This window comes from Pantherophis guttatus, chromosome 1, assembly GCF_059756535.1.
Source record: "Pantherophis guttatus breed Tessera chromosome 1, ASM5975653v1, whole genome shotgun sequence".
Taxonomy (NCBI): domain Eukaryota; kingdom Metazoa; phylum Chordata; class Lepidosauria; order Squamata; family Colubridae; genus Pantherophis; species Pantherophis guttatus.
The window spans coordinates 118,697,933-118,724,031 of record NC_142063.1 but is presented as its reverse complement, the minus strand read 5'-3'; the positions used below and the strand labels follow the sequence as shown (position 1 = coordinate 118,724,031).

Below are 26,099 nucleotides of genomic sequence, written 5' to 3'. Positions count from 1 at the left end.
TTATTAGTAAGACCAGCACTTTATGAATCTTCCTTCTCTCACCAACACAATAGTTGAAAAGGATTTTCAGTCAGTTACTACTTAGTCCTTTCTTTTTAACCAGCGAGACTGAAACAAATGCGATCTGCAAATTGATCTGAAAACAGTTTATGAAAATCAAACAAGACATTTCAAAATCAGAACTTATGAAAATGCGCCTCCTTTCCCTGAGGATTCCTCTGGTTCCATACAGAACGCTGGCAATACTCACAGCTGTAAGTATTTTCCTCTCCCCACCTACCCAGTTCATCTTGTGAAGGAAGACATTTATCCGTGTCAATGGTGGTAGGGCAAGGTGACTCTGGTCCTCTATTTCTCCCCTTTACTAGCAAGTCTGGGTCACCAAGCAACGTATTTTGCACCCGACAGCTGCTTGTAGGACAACTTGTGGTCCCATCACTATGAGCAGGCTAAGAATAAACAGAGTCTATGCTTCCTCTAAATTTGATTTCCATAACCACCTTGGTGGATCTGCTAAATGTTCTAGGGACCAGAGCTTTTCCATTGCGTGAGAAGCCATCACAAATGTCCAGGGTAAGGTAGCAGCCCCCCTTTTTAGTTTCAAGCTCCATCGTGCAGGAGACATTCAATGGTTTTTTCAGTTGCTTGGCTATGATTCATCCTCTGATTCATCCTCCTCTTCATCCTCCTCTTCTTCAGGCTCCTCTTCTTCAGGCTCCTCTTCTTCAGGCTCCTTTTCTTCAGGCTCCTCCTGAGTTTCGGGTTCATCCTGAGTTTCAGATTCAGCCTCCACACTACCTGCTTCTAATTCCTCAGGCCCAGCTTTCGATAGGCTGACCTTGCTGTCGATGTCTGAGCCACTAGGCATCTCACTCCCTTGGTGAGCCCACATGTCAGAGTAGAGGCCCCCTTTCTTTAGCAGCTGCTCGTGCCTGCAAAATGGAGCAAAAGTTAATTTAAAAGACTCCACAGAAAAGCACATCCCTTGCTTATGTTGCTCTGGACCTTCGCAGCGGAACTTTCCCAACATCACATGTACCTATCCCGTACAGTGCACTACCATCCTGTAAAGCCTGTCCTTTTGTCACAGGCGGTGATGGCTTTCCCAATCTGGACATTTGTCAGAAGGTTTGGTGATGGAGGGGATAAGCGGGAAATTAAGGGAGTAACAAGAAGGGCTCAACCTTTCTGACCCTTCCCCCCAGCTTCCACAGTACTGTCTTCCATCCTTAGAATGGGAGGAAGGTACGCCAGAATGAAACTCATTGCCCCAGGGCAATCCTCTTACCTTGCCTTGGGAATGAGGCCTGTAAAGTCACTGCCCTCACATGGGGACAGCACTTATCTGCACTTGCTGGTCTCTGGAGAGCAAAGGGCAGGGAAGGGGAAGACAGCTTTCTTCTCTGCAGCCTGCCCTGGCCCTCCTCTCCACCCAGACTAGTGCAGTTCTTTCACCTTTCCTGTTGCTCTCACATGTAAACAGAGGCAGGGAGGGTTCTCCGATAGACTGAAATCAATCCAAACAAATACTGGGGCTTCAGGAGAAGAATTTTCCTGCCAAATGGGTTTCACTTGCTGCCTCTATTGATACTTTGCACTAAACTGACTGGGTAGAGGGCAGGTGAGGAAGACAAGGGTGTGGGGGAATCAATGCCCAGAAAATAGTGCCATGATGGGGATGGGGTATGTGTGGAATAAATAAGGCTTGCGCTGAGCAAGGTTGACCAATAATTTGCATCTGAGGCTAATACTCCACTTCTGATTTGACTGTCTCAAACTAACCTTTTGGCAAAGTAATCTAAGGCAGTAGTAGAATCAACAATAATAATTGTCCTGTTGCCGTGATTCCACTGTCTATTTTGAACAGGACTTGAAAATGGGGAAATCCGCACTTCTGTTAAAACTTGTTTAGTGGAAAATAAAGTGGGGAGAATATAGCGGTTCACTTCCTCCTTTCCTAGGAATTGGCTTTTTAAACACAAGAAAAGCTGTTGTCACAGTCTCTTTTACTCTCTGAGATTTTTTGTATTTGTTTACCTTCCACGCTCTATCACATGGCCATTCCGGATAACAAGAATTTGATCAGCCTTAACTATGGTTGATAACCTATAAAGGACAGATAATCACTATTATTTAGAAGCCAGTATGTACAGTTCGACAGCTGTCAATAACATACAACACATGACGTGCACAGTTTGTCATCTCAGATGTAATCTGTCTCTGGGGAAAGATCTATACAAGGATGATGCTACCACAAAATGTTCTGAAGAGTGGAAGATGTACAACATAGCAACACGAATATCACATAAGATTTATATACCACTCCATAGTGCTTTACAGCACTCTCTAAATGATTTACAAATGTCAGCATATTGCCCCCAACAATTTGGTTCCTCATTTTACCAACCTCGGATGGAAGGCTGAGTTAATCTTTTTTTTTTCTTTTTGTAAACAGGTTTTACTAGAATTTTTCCTTCATCATACATATTTTATGAACAGAGTGTTGACCGGGTCACATCTTATACAACTTATATATTTTAATCTTTATAATCTATTCCAACGCAAATTTCTCTGGAAGGCTAAGTTAATCTTGAGCTGGTCAGGATCAAACTCCTGGCAGTGGGCAGAATTAGCCAATATTGCATTCTAACCAGTGGTGGGATTCTGCTGGTTCTAGGGGGTTCGGCTGAACCCTTTGTTAAATTGCTGGCTCACCCCGCCCCTTGCCCCGCCCCTCCGCACCACTATTTATTGCCAATAAATAGTGGTGGGCGAGGGGCGGGCGAGCCAGCAATTTAACAAACGGTTCGGTGTTTTTTTGTAATTTTATTGGCCCGTGGAGCTTCAGCATAGGCTAATTAACCCCTTGATTCTATCGGCCTCCCGACTTTCAGCTGATTTGCTCTCAGCTGTTTTGCTCAGGGCTCTGCTGCTTGCTTGCAAAGAGTGCAGATTTTTTTTCCTCTATCGATGCTGAAAAACAAAACTGAAAGTAAAGCAGGCTGTTGGCTTTGCTGTTGCTGCAACGTTGGAAAATTAGGCAGGCAAATTTATGTTCTTTTTCCTCACCAAAAAAGGTAGGTGCAAACTACCTTTAGTGGAAAGGTAGTTTTCCCTAAAGAGGTAGTTCCTCTTTAGGGAAAAAGAGGAGAGTTCAAGATTTTAAAACACAAAAAGAAAAAAAGCTCTATTTAAATAGGGAATTGTAATAATTGAGATACTATTAATTGTATATTGTGTTGAAAGCAGAAATGGTTAAATTGTGGTTTGGAGGAATATATGGGGGAAATTATTTGGTTTATTATTATTGGTAAATATAATTAATAGATTTGTAAGAAATTGGATTGCATGGAAATAATTGGAATATTCATGTTCATATTGATTAATATACAAAAAAGATAGTTATATAACTAATTGATTTATATTAAAATGTTGAATTTATATTAAACAACTGTAATATTACATAATTAACCAATGTGAGGATGGATATAAAAATAGATGACAATGAGAAGGGGTATAATATAGAATAGAAGGGAAAAATTGAATTTGATTAAGATTAGAGATGAGGATGAAGGGTAATATTGTTTTTTTTAAAAAAATAGATAAGGAATAAATATGGCAAAAAGGAAATATAGAAATTGTAAATTTAATTGAAATGACTAAACACTGTTTAAATTTGTGAACCGGCCAAATACTCTGTTCAAAGAAAATACATTGTATGTTTGTATGTGTGTTTCTAATTACTGCTATTTATTCATATTTATTCTCTTTTATTCTTTAAAGTTTAACAATTCATTCTTTATCTTAATATCTTTATGTTTGGGGTTGCCTTTCTTCCATTTCATCTTTTTTACTGTACAGCAATCTTTCTCCTCAAACCTACCACCTCTCTCTTTTCTTTCCTTCTTACTTTCTCTTCCCCCTCCCTCGTCTTCTCCTCCTCTCTTCCTCCCTCACTTACCCTCACTCCTACTCTAATTTCCCTTCTCTTCCTCCCTTCTCTTCCTTCCCTGTCTCTCCTTCTTTCTTCCATCTCTCTTCTCCTTCCTTCATCCCTCTCTATTGCTGTATCCTTTTATGCATATGGATTATTCAGAGGGCTGAAAAAGTTATTTTTGACTGGTCCTCACACTTTTGACCACTCCTCGAACTTATGACTGTCCTCACATTTTACGTTTTTTGCCCTATCTTGTCACCATGGTGAAGAGAAGCAGTTGTGAAATGAGTGACACGGTTGTTAAGAATGTTACAATGGGCATAAATGATGACCAGTCATAAGGGTGAGGACTGGTCAAAAGTGCGAAGACCGGTCAGAAATCACTTTTTTCAGCCCTCTGAATAGTCCCTATGTACATAGGGACTAGTCAGAAGGCTGAAAAAGTTATTTTTGACCGGTCTTCGCACTTTTGACCAGTCCTCGCACTTACGACTGTCCTCACATTTTATGTTTTGCGCCCTATCTTGTCACCGTGGTGAAGACAAGTAGTGGTGAAATGACTGACACAGTTATTAAGAATCCCACAACGGGCATAAATATGAGGAAGGTCATAAGTGCGAGGACCGGTCAAAAATGTGAAGACCAGTCAGAAATGACTTTTTTCAGCCCTCTGAATAGTCCCTATGTGCATATGGAGTAGTCAGAAGGCTGAAAAAGTTATTTTTGACCGGTTCTCGCACTTTTGACCAGTCCTTGAACTTACGACTGTCCTCACATTTTACGTTTTACGCCCTATCATGTCACCATGGTGAAGGAAGTAGTGGTGAAATGACTGACACGGTTGTTAAGAATGCCGCAATGGACATAAATGTGAGGATGGTCATAAGTGTGAGGACCAGTCAGAAATGACTTTTTTCAGCCCTCTGAGTAGTCCCTATGCACATAGCCATGCCCACCCGGTCACATGACCACCAAGCCACACAACCCAACTAAGCCACGCCCACAGAACCGGTTGTTAAAAATACTGAATCCCACCACTGATTCTAACCACTGCACCACTACGGTTCAGTGTGTAATGTATGTAATGAGTAGAATATTTAATATTTAGCAAAGCTGTCTTAAGATGTCTTGAACTCTCTTGGAATTCTAGCCATTCCAGATCCTATAGTGCTAATTCAGACATATGTAACAGCATTCAGGTGTGCGCCAACTATCTATAGTGTATCAACCCTTGTTTTCCCAACCTTGATGACTAATGTCTTGGAAAAAGGGGAGAGTAGCCGCAAATTGCTAAAAAGCCAAGGAACTCTCCTGAGGTGATTTCCTCTGATGCTGGATGCAACAAAGACGAAGCAAAAGAATATAACTCAACATAAAGGGTCTTTGGCAATTCTCTGCTAAACTGGGTTTCTTAAGGGCAGGACTCATCCCTGAAGGAAATTCCTCTGCAATATCCTGTCCAGATGCTCTGGAATCTAATCGTAATATAGGAAAAAAGTAAAATAGAAGGCAGGTACCTGCACATATCTCTTGGATACATATAATTCAAACTGACGTTAAGTGTCACATTCCATTTATGAGAATTCTCTAAAATTCTCTTGCTTTTGGCAAAGATTCTAAAGAAAATTCCTATACATCAAACTGAATGAGAATTGGCAGAAACAAATACAAATTTTATCTGTCTAGCCCTACAAAAGACCTAGCATCATTGCCTTTTCCTGTCCACTAAAATTGGGAAAAGATGCTTTCTAAACAATTAATAAATTATACATTATACATTATACATTATACATTATACATTATACATTATACTTATATTATATTATATTATATTATATTATATTATATTATATTATATTATATTATATTATATTATTATATTATATTATATTATATTATATATAATAAATTATACATTATATATTGTAATAATATACATTAATAAATGCTCCAACGTCGAGGTCCAGACACTATTCTTTATCCCATCAGACCTACAATGTTTTCCTTGCTATTTGCTCACTGACTTTACATTTTTAAAAGATCTTTTAAATATTAGGATGCAAAGCTTTCATTCTCATCTTTATTCCTACCAATGCCTCTGTGTTCCTTATGCATTATAGAAGAGTAAAAGGAGTAGGTAACCAGATTATTGCTTAAAAATTGTTAGATTCAGAAAAAAGAGATTAAACTAGAGAAAATGACCCAAAATATCCTGGGATGAGCAATTGTAGGGGATGACTGACTATCCCTCTACCATGTGACCTGATTATGTTTGTGATGGCCCTCTCACAAAATGGCTGTTACTGTTAAAACATTCTATTAAATGGGTAAAATGGGTAAAACATCCATTTCAAATGTGTTCCATGGTACAAAAAGATACTAAAGGTTCATTAGTGAAGCCGCATCAGTCAAAAAACGTGAAAGTTTCCAAATTTATAACAGGCTCTAAATTTGTCAAATGTAACTAAGGTCTTCCCCAAACTAGGAGGGCTGTACAACACTTCAGGAATAATTCAGGAAAAGTGCTTTGGATGAGCAGGAGCACAAATAGACCACTTCTATGCTGATCTTTAAAGCAGCTATATCTTTTTCCTACAATTTGGCATGTTGGAGATATTTCGAGAATGCAGCTTGCAAAATGCCCAGCCAGCCAGAGGCTGAAGCTGCAGTAGTACACTAGGAAGATACCAAGCCTGGGAGCTTGAGCATTACTATAATGCACAGCAGATAAAACAGTATCCACATCCAGAGACAAGGCAGTACTGAATACCAGATGCTGTGGAAGAAGAGGAGAGAGCTACTGCCTCTTTGCCCAACCCAAAATTTCTGGATTACATGAACATCTGGACTTACCCAGAGTGACTTCTATACTTTTCTTGCTAAAGAAGTTGAAGTCAGAGCTGCTTTAAGGATCCAGTTCAAGTTTTTTATCAATATTTAACAAATACGATTGCAGGCAAATGGAACAAAACAAGACAAGACATGCATCTGACCCTCTTTGTACAACAAGAACAGATTTCCTTTAGCTAGGATTATGCTTAAAACCTGTGATTTAAAATTCTTATGAAATGACATTTCATCTTACCTGTGAGCCACAATAATAGTGGTGCGATTGGCGCATACTTTAGCCAGCGATGACTGGATTTTTCTTTCCGTCTTAGTGTCCAGTGCTGATGTTGCCTGTAAGAGTCAGCACATTGTAGGACATTGCAAAGGGGGATATAGAGGAAGGTAATGGACCCTGAACTCCTTTTAGTGTCAAGTCACTGGCATATTAGTACCTATAAGCCACCCATGTTGTTTCGGTGCCATGATAAACAGCTGAGAGAAGCTCTTTGTAGTTCTATACTATTGTTATTGTGGGGAGAACTACTCAGGAACAGGATATAAATGGTCTGAGGGAATGGGGAAGAGAAACATGGTTGTAAAGAATAACAGAATTTGTGATGTTATCCTCCTCCCAAATGCTCCCAGAATTCAGACTTAAAAAAAAAAAAAGGCATGGAAGGGCAAAATGCAAATGTAACTTCGAATGTGGGAAACAAATAGATAGAAGTACAAGTAATTTTTGATTTATGACTGGTCCCTTAGCAACTTTTCAAAGCTATGATGGACCTTCCTGGAGGTACCTACAATCCAAATTCAAAGTTCGGAGGCTGTGCGCCCCCCCCCCCCCCCCCAAAATCATGACTGCACTTCAAGCACTCAGCAACTGAGCCACATTTATGGCTGTTTGCAGCTTCCCACAGTCATGTAACCACATTTTACGATGGTTTTGCCACTCCCACCCTCCACCAAAACAGCATTTACTTCCAGTTCTCAGCAAAATCATGCTCATAGTGAAGCACTGGTTCACTTTATGACTGTGGTTGTTTGTTTAATGATGTTGTGGCTCCGTCCTCCGAGCCTATCTTATCGGAGGAAGAAGGCTCCGAACATGAAGGAGAGGAGACGGCCAGGCCTCCCTTTCCAGGACCCTCCTCTCTGGCAATGCCTCAGGTGTCTCCCAAAGAAGAAGAGATTGGCCAGGAGCCAGGTGTTTCCGAGCCGTCGGATAGTGACGAAGAAACATTGTGGTTGGACCTACGCCAGCGTCGGAGAGACAAGTTTGCGCAGCAGAAAAGGAGGCGTGCCAGAGATTAAGCTGAGTCACTGGACCACACCCCACAGGCTATAAAAGGGAGTGTGGTGGCCATTCGGACTCTGTGACGGACAAAGCTAAATCTCTGGCGAGTCACTTTGCACCTTTGGACACAACGCCTATTTGCTGTGGATTTAATTACAAACTGGACTATTCAAACTGTGTGTATTTTTGTCTGTGTTATCGGAGTAAAAGTTCTTGGCAGGCAGCTACAAAGTTGCTGCCAAGTTCCTTATCACTGACGTTGAGTGTTTGAAGAGTTTATTTAACCCTCGGCTGGCTAGTTGGGTGCGTGTGTGGGACGGGGACAGAACAAATGACTATTGCAAAACAGTCATAAAATTGGGTTGGTCGTGTGGATGATCATTGTGAGTTACAATCATGATGAACAGGCTTCATTACCGTTGTAACTTGTGGACTACTTGAATACTTGCCACACAGGCTTGCAATGTGAAATGCAACCACCAATTGTGTCCTTTTCTAGGCTACTCCATTGGATATTAAACTTGATTCTTCTGTTCTCCTCCCTCCCATCAGCAAATATCCCATATCCAATAGATTGTTCTCTCTAAGGAACAGGTGGACCTTCTCTGGGACTGAGACAGATGTTAAGACAATCCTTCTCCATTACCTCATCAAACAAGAGGATGTCAGGGTTCTTCAAGATGGTGCGGGCAATAGCAACTCGTTGCTTTTCCCCACCACTCAGCTTCAGGCCTCGCTCACCAACCTGCGTCTCGTAACCTTTCAGGCATAAGCACAGAGGAAAGTAAAACTCTATGTAAAAAAGGAAGGCCATTGAGATACAAATTGCTGCTTTCTGCCATTTGGGCAGAGCATTTAAAATCTTTATGACTATTTCTAGTAGCAGTAGCACCATCCTAGATTTACCAGCAAAGAATATTTGGTGTTGCAGTAGACACTCTTAAAAAAAACCAACATTTCCTAAGCAGGTCACTTAAAAAATATGAAAAGGAAATAGGATGATTTTGCAAACTGAGACATAGAGGCCAATCTTATTTCTTTCACTAGTCAGGATCTCATTCATCAATTGGTCTTAGAAGACTGGTGGGATAGGGTGAGGCTGAACTGATTTGGCCCCTTAGTTTTGGTAACTGTTGGTCAACTTTTCCCATCTGACTTCCCAGATATGCCATCCCACAATGTCTATACTCACAGAAAAATGGGCTGGATGGGAACGATCGGAATTATTGTTCAACACGCAGAGCCTGGTTACTTGAAAGACCACCTGCCTCTCCTATTACCTGCTCAACTGGTTCAATCCAACAGGGTTGACATGCTCTGGATTCCTTCGAACAAATGACGCCACTAAATGGGACCTGAGAGCATGCCTTCTCTATTGCAGCATCTGCCCTCTGGAATGAAGTTCCCTAGAGATCAGAGTGGCTCCCACTCTGATGGCATTCTGGATGGTCTTAAAAGACCTGGTTATTATCTCAAGCTTTTCATTTTAGGCTGGGATAGTTCGAGCACCTTGTAGAATTGGCTGGATTTACCATCTTATTGCTTTCTAACTGAATATTCTATTCAAATATTTCTATTTGAATATTGTTGTTGGGTTTTATTTTGTGAGCTACCCAAATTTGATGACATGTAGATGGTGTCCAAGTCAAATAAATTAATAATAATAATAATAAAGGCTTCAGATAAGATTCAGATAAGAACAAAGGAGGTGCCTTTATACCAGGGATGAAATGCTCCCGGTTCGGACCGGATCACTCGATCCGGTAGCGATGGCAGCGGGTGGTTCGGAGAACCGGTAGCAAAACTCCCTGCGCCCCCCCCCCGCATGCCCAGCTGAGCCACACGATCATTAGAGGCTTTTTTTAAAAAAACTTTTAAAAGCATTTTTTCTAAAACCTCTTCGGCCGAAAAAATGCTTTTATAAGTAAAAAAAAAGCCTCTGATGATCACGCGGCTCAGCTGGGATCATCAGAGGCTTTTAAAAGCATTTTTTCTACAACCTCTTCAGCCGAAGAGGCTGTAGAAAAAAATGATTTTAAAAGCCTCTGACGATCCCAGCTGAGTTGTCTGTTCGTCACATGCTTTTAAAAGCACTTTTTTTACAACCTCTTCGGCCGAAGAGTTGTAGAAAAAATGCTTTTAAAAGAAAAAAAAAAAACTTGGCCACACCCACCAAGTCACACCACCACCACCAAGCCATGCCCACAGAACCGGTAATAACAAATTTTACATTTCACCACTGCTTTATACCAAATCAAATTATTGGTTCATACAGATCAAGAATAGTCCTGGCTCCCCCACCACACAACATCTCAAAATGTAGCTTGCTATTATTTGCACAGACCTACAGAGCTGTCAATGGCTTCCGTTTGGAATGTTCCCCAACTGTATCTGCAGAAATTAAGGAGTAAATCTGAGTCCTGTACTCAATCATCGAACAGGCATCCCAGGGTAATCACGTGAGATCAAGGCAAAGTGGTAGATAAAGCTGAGGTCGTCCTTACCATCAGGAAATGTGAGGATACGATCATGGATATTAGCAGTCATGGCAGCCTCCATAACTTCTTCATTGGTAGCATCAATACGGCCATATCGGATGTTGTTGCAAATGGTATCATTGAAGAGGACGGTATCCTGAGGCACTACCCCAATATGGGAACGCACAGAGACCTGCTTTGCCTGTGGATGTGGGCAGATGGAGGATGAAGTGAGAAACTGTGCAATTCACCTAGGTTATGGCTTAGAACAGTGATGGCTAATCTTTTCAGCACTGAGTGCAGAAACTGGAGTGTGTGTGCGTACGCAGGAGTGCCAGAACCCAGAAGAGAGCAGCTGGTCAGTGCACATGTGCGCGTGCCGGACAGCTGGTCTTCGCGCGACAGAATCCAAAAGAGCAACTTGCGACAGTGTGCATGCCCACAGAGAAGAGTCTGCGTGCCACCTCTGTCACGCGTGCCATAGGTTCGCCATCACGGGCTTAGAATATAGCTGGCATTTTCACACCCACACCAGTCTGATGGATAGTTAGCTTCAGGATAAACGCTAAAGACATTATGAATTATCAGGGCTTCCCATCCTGCACCAAGGTGAGGGAAACCCCAAATGACACCGATTCAGAAAGCCCACAATACAATTCAGAGAGTTGGCATTTCCAAACAGCCTTCCCTAACCAGCTACTCTTTTTATGTGCTTAGAGTGAAGCACATAATCTATCTGGATTGTAAGTACTGTTTGAAGTAAGCCCTGCTTAAGATAAACTAAACATTCTCCGAATAGCTCAAGCCTTAATGTTCTCAGTTTGCAGAATGCATTGTATGTCTATTGTCTCTGCTCAGCATCATAATAAGCAGTAGCTCAACCTTTTTAGTCACTTTGACGAATACAAGGGGAGGCAGAAAACAAAGGAATGCAAATGACTGCAGTGCTGCTGTGTTTCTATCTACTCTAGAGAATTGTGGCACTTTAAACCAGAAACCATCCCAAATCATGGACAGGCTCAATCATCTCTGGGGAGTTTGATTATTATATGACAAATTCTAGGGGAAATTGTTTGACTGGCAAAAATTTAAAAAAAAAAAGCCTGTGGGACACTGCGTTATGAACATGCACCCTGTAGGAAATCATGTATCTTGCAACTTGCCAAAACTATTTGTCATCTATCTCTAGATGCCATTTTATCCCTATCTCCTTCCATTGTTTCCTAGCATTGATTCCAGTAACCAGGACAGATCTGATGAATGAGATAGATCCTTAAGGAAAGGTATAACCATAGGGAGTAATAGAGAGAAAATTAAGAGGATGGATTTGGGGAACCACAGTAGAATAAGAACAGACACCAAACAGCTCTAATAGACATGAAAGAACCAGCTGTCCTTTGATATTCCCCCACCCCCAAAGACTATGGGCCATCTAAGAATCTCCCTCAATCTCCCTCCCGTAGTCCTTCCCCAGTGAGCTTGGGTGGCCACAGGAGAAGTGGAGGCCTGCTGAGCACAAACCTTTAATCTACCTTTAAATGGAATCATATGTCTGTTGCTGTGGCAATAAACATGAACAAGCAATTAAGCAGCTGGGTTGTGTCATCAAGCCTTGAGGAGCTCCGAGAGGAGAAGCATAAGTGGGTATATAACACATGCAAAGAGTGTATGCCAACTTGGCTCTATATAGGGGATCACACTGTACAGCAGAGGTATGGCACCTCTGGACCTCAGGGTATTGTTGATAGATAACTCCTAGCATCTTCTGCCACTGGATAGGGCCACTTGGAGTTACACTTTTAGTTTTCTGAAGGGAATGGGACAACTCGCCACAGACAACTTGCCACGAGACAACTCACCACAGGACAACTAGCTGTGGGACAATTCAGCAATTCAATTTAATCCTTTAAAATAGTTCAAAAATTATTTTAATTTTTGTCATTCACATTTCATTTTGTCCCTCCTTTGGCATCCTTTCTTTAATGATTCTATTCCACTATGTCTTTGATATTAGTCCCGTGGCGAGTTGGCCATGGCAAGTTGGCTATGGCAAGTTGTCATAGACCCTTCTGGAGAGCCAGTTTTTCATTTGTAGAGCCATTCATTTTCTGGATCATAAAGCATAGATAAGCAAAATATCCCTCCAACAATTTTTAATTTGACTTCACATATACAGAATGCATGTGAGAAACTAAACTATCTATATAACTTTCTTGCAAACAAATTCTGGTCAGACAATGGTTTCTCATATCCCCGACTTTAAACTGCTCCTATTCTCTCCCTTTTGTATTAGTACTAACTCCTCAGTACTAACTCCTCAGTACTTAGGCTTGTTTTCCTCTGATAGATTGTATTTCTCTATATTTGTGAGGTCAGAGCAGATTTTTTTTTGCCCTCAAATCTATTTATCTTAACATTTCATGGTATTTCCTAGCAGTTTAATTTTACATTTTGATGTAAAATTCTTCAAAATATCCAATTGCTTTAATCATCTCCAATAACTTGGTGCCACTAGGAGTCCTGATCAGTTAGGCAAGCTTAAAAACATGTTTCAATAGAGATCGCAGGAGGGCATATTCAGCTATATTCCTCTGCTGACTGGTCCCAATACAGTAATGCAAAGAAGTACATACAAGCTATGGTATGTAAGGTGAGGCTGAAACTTGGCAATTTATCTAGACAAATATTTTGGGGTACACTTCCCATCCTCCTCCCACCCCACTACCGTTGAAATGAACCTTCTCCATGCCTTCATCCATGATGGATGATCCTTTTATCATCAATACTTCCCAGTGTGTTTGTTACCTTAGAGATATCCTGCCCATCTATTCGTATGCAGCCTCCCCACACGTCATAAAAGCGGAACAGCAGGCGGACAATGGTACTCTTTCCTGACCCAGAAGGTCCCACCTGGAGAGAAAGAGAAAGCAAAGTGTTCCTATGGATTAACCCTGTGGGAAGAAATAGAAAGTAGACAGACTTAAGTTTCAACCTCTGCTTTTAACCCCTTATTTGGGGCCTGTCACTATTCCTATCAGATGGGAGACAAAAGAAAGCACTGTACGATTACAGAACATTTACAACAGAGCCATTTCTATCTCCTTACCAGTGCTATAGTTTGTCCAGGCATTGCGGTAAAGGAAACGTCATGTAAAATTTCCTTCCTGTGTGGAGAATAACAAAAGAGAGCAGTCACCCATCTCTCAACCATCACTGCTCTCCTGAAGCTCCCTGGTGAGATCTCCCACACGATGCCCTCCTCTGTTCCAGAAACAGACTTCCTCCAGTTTGCTGGGGAAGCAGCAGAACAGTTTGAATAACAATGACCACAAGCAACCTAGGTTAGGATTATGATACAGATAAAAGAAAGAAGGTTTTTGAACTATTTTACTATATTTACTAATTCCCCAAACAACTTTCAAGAAAGGTCCCTATCTTTCTCACTGGTCATAATTCAGAAGGTTTCTTTCTGACCTTTTATCTCATCCAGGGTTGGAAAGCTTTAATGAGATAGAATATGGTTCATATTCATATTGTCACCATCACTATATTTTCTCTTTCTTTCCTATGTTCACTGAGTATCTATTCTCCAGGTGACCTGCCTACTGTTGGAAAGATGTTGTTCAACCCTTCTTTTTCAAATTAACGTACAATTTTGTCACCATCAACACTATTTCCTTCTCTACTCACCCTTCTGTGTAGCCAAAATGGACGTTTTCGAATTCCACACGTCCTGACAGGAATCGAAGATCTCCAGCACCTGGTTCATCCTTCACCTACAAGTTAACACATCTGTGATATTTTCTGTATTAAGATCCTGGCTGGCTAAGTTGGCAGAGGCAGGAAGATTTGCCCCAGTGACTAAGAAGTTGCTCTTGGAAGCCATTTATAGCAGGGGTGTCCAACCTTGGCAATTTTAAGACTTGTGGACTTCAACTCCCAGAATTCCTCAGCCAGCAAAGCAAAGCTGGCTTAGGAATTCTGGGAGCTGAAGTCCACAAATTTTAAAGTTGCCAAGGTTGGAGACCCCTGATTTATAGTACAGAAGTGCCATCCCTGAGGTAGAACACTTGTTTTTCAGGCACAAAATTCAGTTTGTAGCAGTTGCAATAAATAAAAGCTAGATAGCAGATGGTAAGAAAGGCTTCTTTTGGAAGCTCTGAACAGTTGCTACCACAGTAGAAAAGTCTGATCTGGAACCTCATATTTCTATGTTCCAGAGATACACCTTGGAGAGGGCCAGATATAGATTCTAATGGTGACAAACCTAATTGCCAGTATTATGATGAAAAATTATCAGTCTGAAAATAGAAAATGCTATTTGGCTCCTGGCTAACTCAAATATAGCTATTTTTTTAAAAAAAAAACAAGTTACAACAGTGGCCAAACTAAGATATATCCTGTAAATTAATTAGGTTCTCTTCAATTTGTGTCCATCATCGATGCAGAGACTTCCAGATCCTAGAGCTGTCAGCCAAGAGGTTCAGGCCACTGTTGGAAGGTAGCTCTAAAGCAGCTGAATGACATCAGATTGGGAAAGGCTAAATTAAACTGCCATCCCTAAGCAGTGCAGTCATGGGAAGTTTTTAAGGACTGCTTTATTTAGTGACAGAAATTCCAGTCCCAATTAGGGTCATTAAACAATGATTACTGGCAGTTTATAATGTATGGGTTATAACATGCAATGAAGGGAAAATAAGATGATCCACTATAATCCGATACACAGATTCTCCACAGGTATGATGTGCCTTACCTCCTGTTCCTCACTGAAGAGCTCAAACATATTCTCCATGTCAACAAATGAGGACTGGATCATTCTGGAAAGGAAAAGCAGAAGCTCCATTGCACCAAAGTTATGAAGGTTTCAGAAAAGGAAAGGGGGTGAAGCAGACAAGTACTTATATCCCAATACAGCAATATTTTATACCTTAAGCATGAACATAAACCGCATCAGTCCCAGATTTTTAACACATATTCACATAGTAAATTATCTCATACCTTTTTGAAGATATCTTTGATAGGGGAAGTGTAAAGGAGAGGGCAACTTAAATTATTACAAACAATTCTTTTTAATGAAATCGACATATAATTCCTAGGGTTGCATTTTATTTTTCATATCTGAGCTCAACTTTCTAGGCATGAGAAATTCTAATGGTAATTTCTTTCATTGCTGGACATAAGAATTATTCATGCAAAAGGAATTATTATAATAAGAAAATTTGTACTTGAATAAAACAGAATATACTATTTAATATTTTTCCATGACTTATGATTACTTTTCAATAACCAACTAGTTACTAAACTTTATATTTTGTTAATTACCAAGATTTTTCTCTATATTCTCTATATTGATTAAACAATTAGCCCATTACAAAAAAGCTGAAGTACAAGCTGAAGTACAAGGGAAACATTCATTTGTACTTATTTTAGTTGTCGTATATCTCAAGGCAAAGATTCAACCTTGCCTGTGATATACTATATTCTGTGAGTTTTCTTTCCTACAAGATTAACAGACTGTTATAATCTGAAATTTTAAAATAAGTCTATATTTCAGCAATTAGTCTAATTCATCTTTTACATCAAGCATCTTAGAAATGGATACATTTCTATTTGCTGCCAGTCTCTGTATAAAAGTGTTAGACAAACGCTATTCACAAGAGTCATGATGGGCACAAAATAGATTGCTACCAATTGCCAGGTAATCTGAAATAGATTGTGCTGGGTGGCTATATAAATTTGTCAACAAATAAACAAAACGCCTGAATGCATTGTTCCTGAATTCTTACACCGTTCATCTGAGGTGCTCATCTAACCTGGTCCCTGTTCACAGTTCTGTTTATTGCTGATGTAGGTATTATTATTAGATTCAGATTAATAGTTCTTTTCTTGTTATGGGGAAAATCTGAGAAATGAGATATGGTGCTCTGCTTGGAGCAGGCTGTAAATCAAATAATGGTATAAACCCAGTTTAACTCCCTAAGCTCATTGACTCAATTCTCTTTGTTTCACTCCAAATGGCTAATAAATATACAACAAAGTAGCCTAGCAATCAAATTACCTGTAATATGTGCCAAACCAATTCAGTGGGGTATACAGCTGAATAATGTATGTGCCAAAGAGAACATAATCGCCTACCTGGAGGAAATAGGAAGAATATATCCATTTTTGCAATAATAATTGTTCCCTCCCACACAATACATTGAATAGGGAGTTTTCAAATTCAGATTCACATGATGAATCCTGAAGATCAAGTGACCAAGAGACCTGTTATATTTACTTCTCTTGTCTTTTGTTCAATGAAGGTGACTTATTTTTTATTTAAGTAGATTATAGGTTTGAGATATTCAACATTTCAAAAAAAATCAAGAGAAAATGTCCTATTGATATGCAGAGAATAGAAATACAAACATCACATATTCTGTTGAAGCAGAGGGATTGACCTAGGTCCTAGGACGATACCATGTGCAATATATACGTTTCTGCTGCATTTGTTTAAAAAAAATGATTAAGCCTCTCTTTGAATGTATAAGCCTATCACAGAATGACTTACATATTTTCCATTAATCCAGCCTTGAGACTGAAGAGGCTGAGCAAGGTAAAGTTCAATTTATATGACAACAACCAGTTATATCTCAGTTTTTCTGTCTTCTCCTCCCATCAATTAAATGGTAGATTTCCGTGTGTTCTAACACAGAGCTCATTTGTTGGACCAAGTTCCATATTTGGGGCAGTTTAAGGCTTTCTAGCGCTATATATGATCAAAACTACACCCCTCAATCTGTGGTTGATACATATGAAAGAAAAAAGATAAAGCAAACATTTCCATTGCTTATTTTTCTCCAAATCCATATGGCAGAGGAAGGAAGGAAGGAAGGAAGGAAGGAAGGAAGGAAGGAAGGAAGGAAGGAAGGAAGGAAGGAAGGAAGGAAGGAAGGAAGGAATTTATCAATTAAATCAACCTTAAGTCTCTGTTCTAAATCTTTCAGATTGCAGATGGAGGTTTACATGTCTCATATTAGGGAACAGTTTAGGCTAGCAACTTTTTTTCTGGCTTACTACTTTTCTCTGTGAAGAGATGTGAGGAAAACAGAAAATATGTGAATTTTTGTCTAGAGCTGAGGTGTAAATTAAGAATCTCAGTGACACTTAGACTATAGTCTAACACAAGTGGAAACCAGGTTGAAAATTATTCATGCATGGAAGAGTTTTTAACTTTGTACACTACTCAGTCACGTATGTGACATGGGTGGCTATATATTGAGTGAGTGAGTGAGTGATGAGTGAGTTAGTGAGGAAGGAAGGAAGGAAGGAAGGAACGGAGAGAGAGAGAGAGAGAGAGAGAGAGAAAGAAAGAAAGAAAGAAAGAAAGAAAGAAAGAAAGAAAGAAAGAAAGAAAGAAAGAAAGAAAGAAAGAAAGAAGGAAAGCTTGGCCTCTTGTAAGCAACTCCAACTCAGCATGGTCAATGGTCAGATCACAGAAGAAACACAAGTTCTTCACCACTTACTAATGTTTTTCAGAGAGGAAAGAAGAGTTAAAATAATCCCTTCCTGGAACCCTAAATGATGTTTCAAACTAGGCTGATGGTAAGACTGTTATACCTGCAGCATTCCTTGCAGCAAAAATTAATTGGAGTGGTTCAGTAACTCCCAGGTTTTTATTTTGTTTTGATTAGCATTTAATCAAGCTCAGTGTGAATGTGCCAGCCAGGTTACATTTTTATAGCCGTACTTCTCCATGACCTCCTCTGGTTTTAAAAAGTGCCTCCTGTCCCTCAGATTTCACTCCATGTGGGGAATGTGTTTTCACATCTGGAGTACAAACCCAAAACATCCGGATTTCTTTCTTCTGATGTTTGTGGAAACCAGCTCCCATTTGGCGAGGCCCACCCCACTCTCCTGCTTAGATCTCCTAACCTAATTGGTGACAAATCTTTTCCAGCTTGGCCTCTTGTTTGCAAAAGCTTTTGTTCTCCGAGGTCCAATTCTCCAGTTGGTTTTGTTTTAATCTTCTCCGCCCTGGTTGCCCATTTTTTCTCAGCATGCCCAGAGACTTACCTTCAGATCTTAAATTCAGAAAAAACTAGTTTATAGAATATTACATTAAATTCTTAAATTCAGAAAACACTAGTTTATAGAATAGCACAAAGACTTTTGTCCATCAGCCACCACGTCTCACAACTAAAATTAAAGACATCCAGCAACTTCTTTCATATTTTTGTGTGGCAAGTTCTTCCAGCTATTTAATTACTAGAGCAGTCCTGCTTTTCCTGGGACTCTGCACCTCATCGCAAGACTACCAGTGTTAGGCAGAGAAACCTAGCGCTGCTATATTTCCAGTATCCATTTCATGAATGTATTTTAAACAGGTCCGGTGCCTGTTTCTTTGCAAGCAGAGATATGTAGAACTACTCAGTGTTTAACTACAGACATTTTAAAAACATTGCTAAGTTTTGTAAAGGAGCACTGCAATGGTCTAAAAACTTCTTAACTCGTGGCAAATCATTCAGGAAGCCCGATGCTTCATCTGGAGGGGCCTCAGCTGTAAGCACGAGTTGTAGACTGGTTCTTGTTTCAGATTCTCCATACAGAGAGAATTCCAAAGCACTTCCAGTATGCAGTCAGCAAGAACTTACATAGAGCTTCTTCTTAATCACATAAGAAGCACATAGGAGGGATCCAGCCAGCAGTCCCAGACCAATCACCAGATTCTGTGTCTGATTTAACAGGGCCAGAGAGGCATTCACTTTCCATTCTGAAACCTACCAAAAGAAAAGGAAGAAAAAAAAAATCAAGAGCAGCATGGTGTAATCCTGAAAAACTCTGCAGCCCACAGAAATCGTTCAAAAAAACTTGCACCCTCTAGTCTCTACATCAGAGACCAATGAGGCATCCAGGAATGGACGAGTTATGTCTTCTTCATCCTTCTGCAGGACAATTTAGATCAACCACCTAATGCTTTTCTAGAATATTTCTCTCCTCTGGATATGCTGATTCTCCTATTTACAGGACAGGTTTCTGAGCCTATCCAAACTCTCCACAACAGAAAATCCTGCCCATGGCCTTGCGTGACCAAGCCTGCAGAATTTGGGCAGCAATTGAGCAGCTATATAGATAGTCCTCGGCTTACTACCATTTGTTTAGTGACCATTTGAAGTTACAATGGCACTGGGAAAAGTGACTTATGACTGTTTTCCACACTTACGATCATTGAAACATGCCTGTAGTCACGTGATCAAAATATGGATGCTTGGCAATTGGTTCATATTTATGACAGTTGTGGTGTCCCGGGATCATGTGATTACCTTTTGCTATCTTCTGACAAGCAAAGTCAACAGGGAAGCCAAATTCACTTAAGAACTTACTAATATAACAACTGTAGTGATTCACTTAACAACTATGGTCAGGAAGGTCGTAAAATGGGGCAACATTCACTTAACGACCACAGTTGAGCCCCTAAACTTCAGTTGTTAAATTGAGGACTATCTACTGTTTACTAGCAGATGGAGAGAATAATCTTTAACAAACATGCCAATGTTACAAAATCCCAGGAAACGTCTCCGATTTGCCATATCTTAAATCTCCCTTGTTATGATGTTCTTACTGAGTCCCTTCCTAGATGCTCATGTGCATCCCACTTCCTTCCCCAAGAAAATGGAACTATTCTTTCCCTTCCAAATTACTGTATGCATGTGCCCATACATTCAAACATAGGAGTATAGAGTTGATAGATAGGCAGACAGACAGGCCTCCCTCCCTCCATTTTTGCTGGTACTGAAGGGGAAACAGAAAAAGAAAGACTGAAAACCCCAAGAGTGCTTTATAACAGATGTGAAACAAGTCCAAACATTGAATTGATCCTTCTATACCTGATACTTGACAATGGCGTCATTGAAGCGTCTAGCCTCATAGTCCTCTGCATTGTAATACTTCACCTGCAACAAACGAAACCAGGGACTGGTCAGTAGAGAAATGATGTTCCCTACTCTAAGTCACCCAACTTTTATTCTAAGTTAATTCTTGACACACAAAGATATATTCATTAAACCTGGATTGGGGGGGGGGGAGGAAGAGGTTGAGCATTAGATCCAAGTGGAAATCTCTTTCTCCTCTAAGCAAAAACATGAAACTGAAGCAATTTCCAGCAATACACGGGGGGGGGGGGGGGGGGGAAGGCAGCCAGAATGGTTTGCTGCCACTCCTTGCCCTTCCTATTCCCACCCACCAGCTATGATAGGTGGAGGTCCTAAGTACCGTCTCAAAGTTGAGAAGTGAGTCAACAGCTCGAGATTTGGCATCATTGTCACGAAGATTCATGTCGCGGCGGTACTTTGTTCGCCATTCAGTCAGTATTATAGTCAGTGCTACATGGGAAAAAAAAGAGGCCAACTATCACTATAGCAAATTCACACAGGCATTATCAGAAATGGGATATGATTCCTTCCATTTCGACTCATAACCAAGACTATTAAAAAAAAATGGCATAGAGAAAAGCGTTTTTTAAAATTAAAATTATTTCAGCATGTATCTATTCAGCAAATTATTCAGCAAATTATTTCGGTATATATCTATATACATACACACTACTTCTTTCACCCTAATAAGAGACAGCTGAACAAAAGGTAAGCAGTGATAGCTCCTCTAGGAATGTACAAATTGTTCTGACCACAGAATAGCCATGCCTTTGTCCTAAACTCTGTCTTGAATTCAAGAAAAAATGAGACATTTTGTTTCACTTTGTCCGAGTGTTCAAATATCCTTCATTTTTTTAAAGAAAATCCTATAGGGTTTTAGAATACATTAATTAGCAAAACGGGAACATTCCACTTCTGCAGTCAATAGCATGAGATAGCGGGTGGAGAAGAAGGTGGGGCTAAGGACAAGTAAACAAGACATGGAAAAAATTGCTTTTTTTTTCTTAAAAAAGAAAAAGATTTTAGACAAGAAAAAGATTACTCCTTACTTGATACTAGGTTGACTGTTTATTTTTTTAAAATGTATTTGCTCTGGGAAAGTTAATGTTTCTGAATTCTGATATTGTCCCTGATTCCCCCCTCCCCTTTTTTTGGGCAGACTTCCAAAAATTATGTTATTTGCTTTGCCGATAACCAAATGCAAGAGTATTCTGTGCATATGCAACAGACCTAAACTGCCAGCCAAAAGTCTGTTTTTGATGTTGTTCCACTTTTATGATCTATTCAGAAGCCAATGCATTGTAGCTACTGCTTGTCGCTGCACTCATGTTGTTTGTGCAGGCACATTAAGGATTCCATTGTGTGAAATAGGGATTTTATTTGAGCCAAGTTTTTTTTTTTTTTTTAAGATTTGCTGGTAAGAGGCAATGAATTACACTTGCACCTATTTTGTGGCTTGTCGGATGAAATACAGAAAGTCATGGGCATCTTTCACTACCATTCACATTTCTCATTATTTCCTATGTTTGCACAGTCACAAGTTTTTTTACTTTTGTCCTATATGAAGACAATCCATTAAAACACTTTGAATAAGCATTCTGAACGGGACACTTTTATTTTAAGATTTTGGGCATTTCCCCCCATATTGTTTCCATTTCCCATTTAGGAATAAGTAGCTAAGCAGGGCCTTCTACTCTGACTTGCAAAAGAGCATTTCGTGCAAACTCACTATTAAATATGCTTAATACATATAATTTGCAGAGATACAATTAAATTAAAGATTGGACCAAGAGAAAATTTCTCATGCTTCTCCCAAAAGAGAGCAATCTGTTGGGGGTTGAAGGATTAAATTTTCAACGTTCATTGGGGTTGGAGGAGAGAAATACTGAACTCCATAGTAGGCAGGACAACATTATGACATTACTTATTCAAGGCTATTAGGGCATTTCATGGAGATTAGGTTTTGTGGCGACTTTAGTTAATTTGTGGCTTATATTTCATTTGGTTTTCTACTGAAAAATGACCCCCAAAAAATCCTTCCCTCCATTTTTCAGCAGTTTTACTTGGTGACTTTTGTAGCTTTATAAACCACATGCCACTCATGGATTACCTACCCCTATTTTAATCGCACCAGAACCAACAAGACAAATTAGTCATGCCTAATTTAAGTCCTACTGTGTTAAATTAGTGCTCCAATAGGCAAGAGTCTGAATCTATCTCAATGCAAAGTTAGCTTATTGTCTGAGATTTGCGTAAGATACTTTATGTCAGATCACAACAAAAAACTATGTATGTCTGTCATACTACCTGTATAGGTTCACTTCCTTTACTTATGAGATCTGAGAAGAGTAGAAGAGATACAGAATTCTCTCTCAGGGCAGCTGAAGGTCAAAGAACTTCATCCTGGGTGTCATTTACCTTGCTAAAATGAGACCCTGCTTGTTCAGCAATGTATTCAGAGAACTATTTGGATCAGTATCCCAGCAGGAGCAAAGTGTTAAAATCCCTTTTAATTATCTAGGTTGGGAACTGGATCAGGACTGAATCATCTGCTCTTTTTCTAAAACAGCCTCTCCTCCAAATATCTTGGCAATGTAACTCCAGAAGACCCGGCTATTCTGACCATTGGCCTTCACGGCTGGAAATTCTGGGTTGTAATCTTATTAAATTATAATTCCTAATTCCCTTAGGTCAGCACCATAGGCTTAATTCTGAAGACAATGGAAACCTTTCTCTGCCTTCCCCCCCCACACACACCCATACTGCTGCCCCTGGCATCAAAAAACTCACTGAGGTAAAGGCTCATGCAGAGGAAGATGATGAGGCCGAACCAGCCGCTGAAGGTAATGGCGAAATACACAATAGCAATTATAATATCGGCCACCGTGGGTAAGATGCTGAATATGATGTAACTGTAGGATGAGAGGGTGGTAAACTAAGATCACACAGTGTACAACAAGGCCCTTCCAAAACTCCTCCATTCCCCCACCCCGACTGGGATGAAAAGGAGAAGAGCTCACTACAGGAATCCCCGCCAGCTGTTGAACACTGACGGATTCCCACCAGTCAGACATGTCCTCATACCTGAGTAAGTTGTTGATGCTGCTAGTGCCTCGGTCAACGCTGCGTAACACCTCGCCAGTCTTGCGCTCCAAGTGCCAGCGAAGAGACAGGTTATGCAGGTGCCGGAGGAGCTCTACCTGGACTTCGCGGCTGGTGAACTGTTGCACGCGGATCCACAGAAAGGTGCGCATGTTGCTAATGAAGCCGGTTGTTCCTACGGCAAGCAGGTGTATTGTTCTTTCAGTGCATGCGCTTTTGATTCAGCTGAAAACCTGACTGTACTCCCAATATTTTGAACAGGAAGAATTCTTCCCTAATCTGGGGCCTGTCAGAAATAGTAGATTTCAATTGCTCAGAATCCCCAACCCATTTGGCCAAGTCTTGCATCAGTTTTGTAATTCTCCAGCCATCGTGATCCATTTATATTTTCCCCACAAATTCTTTTAGCTACACGGGAGCTGAGCACGCGAGCGTTTAAAGCTTCCAACCGTGCAAGTTTAAATAGGGTGGGGAGACACACATCTCATGACCGCAGTCTGTGGTTTATATTCCTATATTAGATAGGAAAGGGAAGTAGAAGAAATGCTTTTGTTCCAAAGCTGTTTGCCTCCGCTCCAACTACTTCCATTTCAAAAATTCAGTTATGCTGTAAAGCTGAGCTGGTATGTTTCTTGAACTGCATAAGGGTAATCAATGAAATGTCATACAGATGTTAAAGTGGAGGACAGGCATCCCATAGCAACTTTCAGCCAATCATATACACCTTATAATTTTCACACAATGACTTACCTGCTCCTCCTCCCTGAAGGAACTTCAGGAATGCATAGATGCAAATGGTCTGAAGCACTATGTGCCACGTCACTCTCTCTGTGAGGTCATCCACTAGAGGGTAGGAGGACAACAGTTAACCTGAAAGCCACAATCCTTTAACCCAACTTATTTGCCTGTCCACTGCCAATCCCCTCCATATAGCCTTTAGCCATTATTCACTGATCAATTGCCTGATTGCTCCTCATTGCTTTCTTTTGCATGCATAAAGTCACAGTTAGAAAAACTGTCTGGGAATGATGGGAGTAGCAGTTCAACACATTTGTAGAGTGCCAGGTTGCTAGTAGTTTGTGACTCAGGACTTCTGCCCTGCATTCAGCATGAGGTTAGGGTTAGAGTTAGAGGTTCCACACCAGCACTGCCATGGGAGGGAGGGGTGAGAGGTGGGGGAGGCAAGAACGGAGCAGAAAAAAGAAATTTTGTGTTACATACACAACTAATGCCAACATATTTTGCTCCGTTCCTTCTATCCTATCCTCCAGCAAGTTAGGCAGAATCCTAGTGGGGCCGGTCTCAGGCAATAAATCTCAAAACTGAGATGCTATGCCATCTGGCTCATGTCATAGCATGGCATGCTGGCCTGAGCAGTTCCAGAGTAGACTGGCCTCACTAGATCAAGAGGAAGCAGGGTTAAAATCAGAATTACCCAGCAGTGCCCTACTAATGAATCTCTTCTGATAGGACAAATCTCTCTTGCGGAAAGAAAGGGTAAGTACAATCCAGGTATCTTAGGAGGTGTTCTGTCAAGCTAGGATCTAAGAGAAGCCACCTAGATGCAGCTTGAGGTGGAGAAGAGACATTCATCATCAGTCATGGATGGTTAATAGGCAGGAAACAGCTTGATGAGTATCAAGTGGCCTCCTACTGGGAGCTCTTCACCTTCATCCCAGCATCCTATCCCCAAATTGCTTTGAATTCAAAGCAGTCTATTTTTTTTTCAATCCTCTTACCCATGTGTAAAGATCTTCAAAGAGGCCTTTCTTCCAGTGTTGGGACGGAAATAAATATCTTATGTTCTGACAAAAAGAAAACAGTGGGAGGGGCCTTCTCCGTGGTAGTGCCCGATTTTAAAGCTTTTCTTGAATGAAATATAGCCAGCAGCACTCCCTTTCCTTTTTTGGTGCCCCTATCAAAACACTGCCTGTTTTAAACCTTTGAATCTCCATCTGACTGCTGAGGAACGTTTGAGTCATTTTAGGTGCTGCTGCCTTGGGATCCCCTGGGAGCAGGTAACGCTTTCCACTCTTGGATTCATTTTCCACACCTGAACAGGCAACCCAGAACTAAAGTGTCATACTCTGGGTCAGATCCTGCTCTCCCCATGAGGATTTTCCTTCAGCAGTAACGGGGATGGGGTTTTCTGAATATCTCCCTCAAGATCGTCCAGCCGGAGAGCCTCCAGTGGAATCTCCTCGCTGCCTTTGTTCCCCCTTTCAAGGAACCGCACAGCAACAAAGGCCCCACTCCCAACCCCCTGCTAGGCTGCTGGGAGATACAAAGGCCCCTTGTTTGTTTGCCGCCAGCGGCACTTTGCTGGGTAATCCTAACTGGCAGGGTGGGTGACCCCATCTGGCAGTGCCCCCCTTTTGCCTTTCAATCCTTCCACATGGTGGGAAGAAGGGATCAGGAAGAGACTTCTCCTCCCACCCACCACCCACTTCCATTTTATTTTATTTTGCACATGGTAGGTGATGTTAAAACCATCTTGTTCCCAAACAAAGGTATAAAGTATACTATTTTACAAGGAGAAAATGGCA

At 40.7% G+C, this 26,099-nt stretch overlaps 1 protein-coding gene across 2 annotated transcripts in view; it reads right to left on the bottom strand.

Moving 5' to 3' along the window:
• The window catches only part of ABCB6 (ATP binding cassette subfamily B member 6 (LAN blood group)), a 41,247-nt gene continuing 15,148 nt past the window's right edge, over positions 1–26,099 (bottom strand). For both annotated transcript variants that reach the window (XM_034433756.3, XM_060687863.2), the window contains exons 5-20: positions 24,304–24,396; positions 23,536–23,728; positions 23,242–23,363; positions 20,792–20,901; positions 20,407–20,472; positions 19,174–19,299; positions 16,599–16,675; positions 15,294–15,357; positions 14,231–14,316; positions 13,647–13,704; positions 13,346–13,450; positions 10,568–10,742; positions 8,710–8,822; positions 7,023–7,117; positions 2,038–2,106; positions 1–932 (exon numbers count right to left, since the gene is read on the bottom strand). In XM_034433756.3, the coding sequence (XP_034289647.2) occupies positions 650–932; positions 2,038–2,106; positions 7,023–7,117; positions 8,710–8,822; positions 10,568–10,742; positions 13,346–13,450; positions 13,647–13,704; positions 14,231–14,316; positions 15,294–15,357; positions 16,599–16,675; positions 19,174–19,299; positions 20,407–20,472; positions 20,792–20,901; positions 23,242–23,363; positions 23,536–23,728; positions 24,304–24,396 (1,835 nt within the window). In that variant the 3' untranslated portion in view covers positions 1–649. The remainder of the gene's footprint in view (positions 933–2,037; positions 2,107–7,022; positions 7,118–8,709; positions 8,823–10,567; positions 10,743–13,345; positions 13,451–13,646; positions 13,705–14,230; positions 14,317–15,293; positions 15,358–16,598; positions 16,676–19,173; positions 19,300–20,406; positions 20,473–20,791; positions 20,902–23,241; positions 23,364–23,535; positions 23,729–24,303; positions 24,397–26,099) is intronic.